This window comes from Eschscholzia californica, unplaced genomic scaffold, assembly GCF_041429995.1.
Source record: "Eschscholzia californica isolate CP2 unplaced genomic scaffold, dmEscCali1.0.p SCAF_6, whole genome shotgun sequence".
Taxonomy (NCBI): domain Eukaryota; kingdom Viridiplantae; phylum Streptophyta; class Magnoliopsida; order Ranunculales; family Papaveraceae; genus Eschscholzia; species Eschscholzia californica.
The window spans coordinates 5,756,833-5,763,770 of record NW_028238483.1 but is presented as its reverse complement, the minus strand read 5'-3'; the positions used below and the strand labels follow the sequence as shown (position 1 = coordinate 5,763,770).

The window sequence follows — 6,938 nt, the reverse complement described above, 5'->3', positions numbered from 1 at the left end:
TGGATAATTAAGGTCTTTAAAGAAGTTTCTTGCCGACTTGAAGAGTCATTCTCGTTTTAGTAGCTTGCATTAAATTGAGTCTAGTCTTTCTACATTCATGAGTTTAAAACTAAGAAAGTTTCCAAAGTAACTAGATTCTATGCATTTAGACTAGCTTTTATTAAACTAAGAAAGTTTCCAATGTAACTAGATTCTATGCATTTAGACTAGCTTTTATTTCCCCATTTAATGTATTCTCCTCTATATAATGAAGCTTATTATGAATGGAAAAAAATCAGAGAATATTGAATTGAAATTGTAGAGTCTTTGTGACTTTGGATCTGTTTAGATCAACTCCTTTATCTTCTGGTTTTGGAAGAGCCATTGGAGGTGGATTTCGAGCGTCTTTATCATCTGGTGGTGACAACTTTATCCAGGTGTGGTGTTAGCTCAACCGGTTTCTTTATCACTTTGTGGTGACAACTTTATCAAAGTGTGGTGATCCGAATCTTCCTAGTTACTCTGTTACGATACTCCCCTTTCACTCCGTACTCACGCTTACGGGAAAACGCATCAAGTGGTATCAAAGCTCTAATTCAGGTTGGTGGAGTGAAATTATAATCTTCTAAGGATTGACTCTTATAATTCAAGTGGTATCAAGTGAAATTATAAATCCCCTGTTTTGATAATATAGAATTTCCAAGAGGATTGACTCTCGAACAAGCATAAGCTGAACGTATTGGTAGAGAAATGGAGGAAATGAGGCAGCAAATGCAACAAATGATTCAGGCTTTTAATGGCATGAATGTGCAAGCGCAGCCAAGAAGACAAAGAATTGGAGATAACCATTCATCTTTTGATGAAGACGGTCGTGTTTCTCTTAGTTCTAATGATGATCATAATGTTAGTTCTGGACGTGGGAGAAGAATTGATAATCGACCACATCAACAACACACTCGGCAAGAAGAATTCAAAGTTGATTTTCCTTATTTTGAAGGTAATCTAAATCCAGATGACTTTCTAGATTGGTTAATATCAATGGAACGCCCATTCGAATATAATAATTATAATGATGAGAAAAAGTATAAAATAGCAACCTTAAGGCTAAAGTGGTATGCTAGCCTTTGGTGGGATACTCTTAAGTCGCAGCGTTTAAGAGAAGGCAAGACCAGAATCAGGTTTTGGGAAAAGCTAAAACGACTTATGAAGAGGAGATTTTTACCCGACGATTACAAAAAAGTTTTGTACCTAAAGCTTACACACTTGCAGCAAGAGAAGAAGACAGTAGAAGAATATACAAGGGAGTTTGATCTTCTGCAATTACGTTGTGATATTCAAGAACCCCAAGAGAGGACTATTGTACTCTTTGTACATGGTTTGAATGATGAGATTTCAACCCAGGTGGAGCTGTAACCTTTCTGGACTCTTGATGACGCAAAAAAGCTTGCTATCAAGGTGGAGAAGCAGATTAAGACGAGCAAGAAGCAATACACCCGATCCTATAGTGTTGTTTCGTCTTTAAAAGGAGCTATTAAAGGTGATGTTAGTAGCAGCAGCAAAAAGACAGAAATTCAGAACTCAGCAAAACCTATGGACTTGAATTTGAAGAATAAGTGCTTTAAGTGTCAAGGATTTGGGCATTTCCAGGCTGAATGTCCTAATCGAAGAGTTATGACCATTCAAGAGATTGAGGAAGAGCTAAGGCAGGAATCTCAAGATTTAGAAGTTGCTGATCAGAAAGTTCATGAGGAAGATGATGAAGTCATTGAACAACCTGATCGAGGAGAATTGTTGGTGATTCAAAGGGTGTTGCGTTCTGTTCCTAATACAGAAGAAGAGCAACGAGAAGCTATTTTCCAGAGCCGGTGCACAATCGAAGGAAAAGTCTGCAGTTTGATTATTGACAGTGGAAGTTGTACTAATGTGGCATCTAGTACACTTGTGGAGAAGTTGAGTTTGCCAACTATAAAACATCAACAACCTTACAAGCTGAAGTGGTTGACTAATGGGAACAAGTTGCAAGTTTCTAAACAGGTTGTGATTTGCTTTTCTATTGGGAAGAACTACCATGATGAGGTAATCTGTGATGTCATTCCAATGGATGCTTGTCATCTATTGCTTGGCAGACCTTGGGAGTTTGAAAGAAGAGCTGTACATGATGGGTAGAAGAACACTTATTCTTTTCATAAGGATAAGAAGCATATTACATTGGCACCTTTATCACCTACTATGTGTGCTAAGTCTGCAGCGGAGAAATGCAAGGAAAATATGTTTTTGGGTGAAACAAAAATCATGAAGAAGATGGATAAGGGCAAAGAGGTCTTTGCTTTGCTGGTGGTTGAAAAGAATGGCGGAGCTGAAGTGATTTCTCATCCATTGATGCAAAAATTGATGAATGAGTTCAGTGATGTTTTTCCTACAGATTTACCACCCGGACTACCTCCAAACAGAGGTATTGAGCATCAAATTGATTTACTACCAGGTGCACCTTTGCCAAATCGTCCTGCTTATAGATGCAATCCAGAAGAGGCTAAGGAGTTGCAGAAACAAGTGCAAGAGCTGATTGATCGAGGGTATGTCAGGGAGAGCATGAGTCCATGTTCTGTATCAGCTCTTCTTGTACCAAAGAAAGATGGTTCGATGAGGATGTGTGTAGACAGTCGAGCTATTAACAAGATAATTATCAAGTATCGTTATCCTATACCCAGGTTGGATGACATGCTAGATGAGCTGAATGGCTCAAAGGTATTTTCGAAGATCGATCTAAGGAGTGGATATCACCAGATCAAAATGAAGGAAGGTGATGAGTGGAAGACTGCATTCAAGACGAAGAATGGACTGTTTGAATGGCGAGTCATGCCATTTGGATTATCCAATACACCTAGCACTTTCATGAGACTAATGAATCTGATTCTGCATGATTTAATTGGAAAGTTTGTTGTGGTTTATTTTGATGATATTCTTGTCTATAGCAAGAATGAAGCTGAGCATGCTAAACACCTCAGAGAAGTTTTCAAGGTGTTGAAAAGAAACAAGCTATATGCTAAGCCAGAGAAGTGTGAGTTTTTTACTTCTAGCATTGTGTTTCTTGGTTATATTGTTTCAGATAAGGGCATTTCAGTCGATGAAAGTAAAGTTGAAGCTATAAGGAGTTGGCCAGTTCCGGCAACCCAATCTGATGTTAGAAGCTTTCATGGACTTGCATCATTCTATAGACACTTTGTGAAGAATTTCAGCACTGTCGTGGCGCCAATAACTGAATGCTTGAAGAAGGACAAGTTTGAATGGAGCAGTGCTGCCCCAAAGGCATTTGAAGTGGTGAAACAGAAGCTATTCGAAGCACCTATTTTAGCACTTCCAGATTTTAATCAAGTGTTTGAAGTTGAGTGTGATGCTAGTATGGTTGCTGACTTGTATTTTAAGGAGGTTATGCCTTCATGGTATTCCTAAGACCATTATGTCCTATCGTGATGCAAAGTTCCTGAGCTATTAATTTCTGGAAGACTTTGTGGAGATTACTTGGTACTAAGCTCATTTTTAGTACTTCTTATCATCCACAAACTGATGGTCAAACAGAGGTGACAAACAAAACCTTAACTACTCTTTTGAGGGGCTTGATAAAGAAGAACTTGAAGAAATGGGATCTGAAGCTAACTCATGCTGAGTTTGCTTATAATAGGTCAACAAGCTACACTACAAGACGTTCACCCTTTGAGATTGTGTATGGTCTTAATCCACTTACTCCAATTGATTTGATTTCACTACCTTTGGGGTTTAAGGCAGATTTTGAAGCCAAAGAAATGGTAACTACAATGAAGAAGCTACATGAAAATGTTCGGGCAGAAATTGAAAGAGCCAATGACAAGTACAAGAAAAAGGCCAACAAAAACAGACGTGCTAAATCTTTTGAGCCAGGAAATCTGGTCTGGTTACACCTAACAAAGGAGAGGTTTCCAAACAAACGCAAGTCGAAGTTGATGCCAAGAGCAGAGGGTCCTTTTAAGATACTTGAGAAAATTGGTGATAATGCTTACAAGCTGGAGCTTCCAGGGGACTATGGTGTTTCAGCTACATTCAATATAGGTGATCTTTCTCCATATTTTGAAGATGAGGAGCTATCATATTTGAGGACAAATCCTTTCCAACCCAGAGAGTCTGATGCGGGAGAATCGGAGCTAGATCAACCCGAGCTGACCTAAACATCTCTGCATCACGAAACAGATCAGGAACAAGCAGCGCTGGGATACGACGATATTCCTCCCCGGGATCCGAGCGTTACTTTACTGAAGTTGGACCAATCAACTGGATAATTATGGTCTTTAAAGAAGTTTCTCGCCGACTTGAAGAGTCATTCTCGTTTTAGTAACTTGCATTAAATTGAGTCTTGTCTTTCTACATTCATGCATTTAAAACTAAGAAAGTTTCCGAAGTAACTAGATTCTATGCATTTGGACTAGCTTTTATTAAACTAAGAAAGTTTCCAATGTAACTAGATTCTATGCATTTGGACTAGCTTTTATTTCCCCATTTAATGTATTCTCCTCTATATAATGAGGCTTATTACGAATGGAAAGAAATCAGAGAATATTGAATTGAAATTGTAGAGTCTTTGTGACTTTGGATCTGTTTAGATCAACTTCTTTATCCTCTGGTTTTGGAAGAGCCATTGGTGGTGGATTTGGAGCGTCTTTATCATCTGGTGGTGGCAACTTTATCTAAGTGTGGTGTTAGCTCAACCGGTTTCTTTATCACTTTGTGGTGGCAACTTTATCAAAATGTGGTGATCTGGATCTTCCTAGTTACTCTGTTACGATACTCCCCTTTCACTTCGTACTCTCGCTTCCAGGAAAACGCATCACGGCCCCTGGTTGTGGCTTTCGCTACCAGGGCTGTTTCGTCGGCTTGAGCACGACTAGTTTAACTAGGACTTCTGCTTAGGACCCTTGGTTATTGCTGCCAGGGTTGTTCGTTTTACTTGAGCAAAGTAAGTTTCACTAGGACTTCTCCTCAGGGCCCCTGGTCCTCGCTTTGGCTATCAGGGATATCCGTTTTGCCGAAGCAAAGTATGTTTAACTAGGACTTCTCCTTAGGCACCCTGATCGTTGCTTTCGCTACCAGGGCTATTCGTTTTGCTCGAGTAAAGTTAGTTTAACTAGGACTTCTCCTTAGGGCCCCTGGTCGTGGCCTTGGCTACCAAGGCTATTCGTTTTGCCTTAGCAAAGTTAGTTTAACTAGGACTTCTCCTTAGGGCCCCTGGTCGTGGCCTTCGCTACCAGGGTTATTCGTTTTGCCTTAACAAAGTTAGATTAACTAGGACTTCTCCTTGAATAATACTTGTTTTTGGAAAGCATTATTTATTAATAGGTATTGTAGCTATTGATACATCATAGCCTACTGGCCTTATTGTAAGATAAGTTGAAAGGAAGTAGTTACGGAAGTGGTTCATCGTACCTGAATGATTTATGCCTCACCCTAGCAGGTCAGCTGTGGGGTCGTCGTAAAAGGCTACCTCATTTTCAGTGCTGACTGGGGTGACCACTTTTTTCTGCAGCTCCGTGTCGAGACTGCGTAGCATTCTTGGGCTATCCCCTGGTTTCCCCGGACTGTTCCCACGAGGCTTGTTCCCGGGATTGGGAATTTCTTCGTCAAGTAGTTCATAGAGATGACAACCCCAGACTTTCTTTGGAAGTTTCTCCCTAAGATGATGTTATAGGTGCGCAGTTTATCTACTACGGCGAAGTTCAACGTCATGATTTTGCTTCCTACTCCGTCCCCGATCAACATTGGTAGTGATGCAGTCCCGTCGATTACGAATTGATTTCCACCGAACCCTGTCAAGCAAGATTTATAAGGTTTAGGTATGGGGAACTTGCCACGAGTTTCTGGAAGCATGTCCTGCTCATGACTTCGGTTGAACTTCCCGTGTCAACTAAGACCCGTCCGACGTTCTTGTTAGCTGTGACCGTCGTAATCACTAGGCGGTCGGCATGCGGGGTGAGTACTCCTGTTAGGTCGCCGTTTTCGAATTCGATGGGTGGTGCCGATGATTTTTCGTCTTGGTGATGTCCTCGAGCTGTTTGTCTTTAACGTTTTCATCGGGGATTGTGAAGGATATGGTGCCTGAAGTCTGAAGGAATGGTATCCTTCCGAAGGAGTGTCCTTCGACCAAGGATGCAATGCGTGCAATTTGGCTATTAGGATCTTAATGACCTTATTCGGAAGATCATTAGTCCGGTCCAATTAGGGGTCGTAATGCTTAGCTAGAAGCCAACTACGATCGTCGAATCAAGAGTTGATTCGCGGCTAACATAGACCGGATCCTACAAGGGTTACACAACAGAATAATGATTTGAACGGAGAGAATTGACTAGATGGATAATGGCAAATAAGTGGATTGGATCCGTTATTGGTAAGTCCAGAAAGATTCGGAGAAGTCCGAAAGAGATAAACATGTCCGGGCCCAAAAGGGAGGCCCGGAATGGCTTTAGGGAAGCCGGCCATGTGATGGCCGGCCAAGGCAATAGGGCCGGCCATGTGATGGCCGGCTAGGCCCTAAGTGGGCCGGCCAAGGAAGCCCATAAAGGGCTATGTTGGCCGGCCACACTTAAGTGACCCAATGGAGGGTATTTTGGGTGTTGCCTAATAATTAGGTTTATGGAATCCTAGTTTGAGTCTAATACCTCTTCTAGGGAATTCTATATATACCTAATTATACAACCTAAAGAGAGAGACATGCAACTGAGTGTTTGAAAGAGTTTCAGAATATACATCTCAGAGAGAGAGAGAGAAAAGGAGTTTTCTCAAGTATCTAGTCAAGAAGAAGGAGTTCTTCATCTCAACCTTCAAGAAGGTCCTAGCTGACTGAAAGGAGGGAGTTCAAGTCATTATTCAGTGTCTCAAGTAGAGGAGCTACACTTGGAGCTCTTATCTTCCGAATACTGATCGGAATTTAGTTCGTG

At 41.1% G+C, this 6,938-nt stretch overlaps 1 protein-coding gene across 1 annotated transcript; it reads left to right on the top strand.

Annotated features, from left to right (window-relative positions):
- Positions 1 to 729: 729 nt before the first annotated feature.
- On the top strand, positions 730 to 4,178 carry LOC147530983 (uncharacterized). The gene is made up of 5 exons (XM_086649706.1): positions 730 to 882; positions 1,249 to 1,338; positions 1,435 to 2,055; positions 2,170 to 3,419; positions 3,521 to 4,178. The coding sequence occupies exons 1-5, from the start codon at positions 730 to 732 to the stop codon at positions 4,176 to 4,178; spliced, it is 2,772 nt and encodes a 923-aa protein (XP_086505832.1).
- Positions 4,179 to 6,938: the final 2,760 nt, after the last annotated feature.

Bases quoted from the DNA above. Each gene is read 5' to 3' on its own strand.
- LOC147530983 (XM_086649706.1), top strand. From the start codon at position 730: ATGGAGGAAATGAGGCAGCAAATGCAACAAATGATTCAGGCTTTTAAT. The intron at 1,339-1,434 runs GTACTCTTTGTA...CTTGCTATCAAG, and splicing joins AACCCCAAGAGAGGACTATT to GTGGAGAAGCAGATTAAGAC. The intron at 2,056-2,169 runs GTAATCTGTGAT...TCTTTTCATAAG, and splicing joins GGAAGAACTACCATGATGAG to GATAAGAAGCATATTACATT.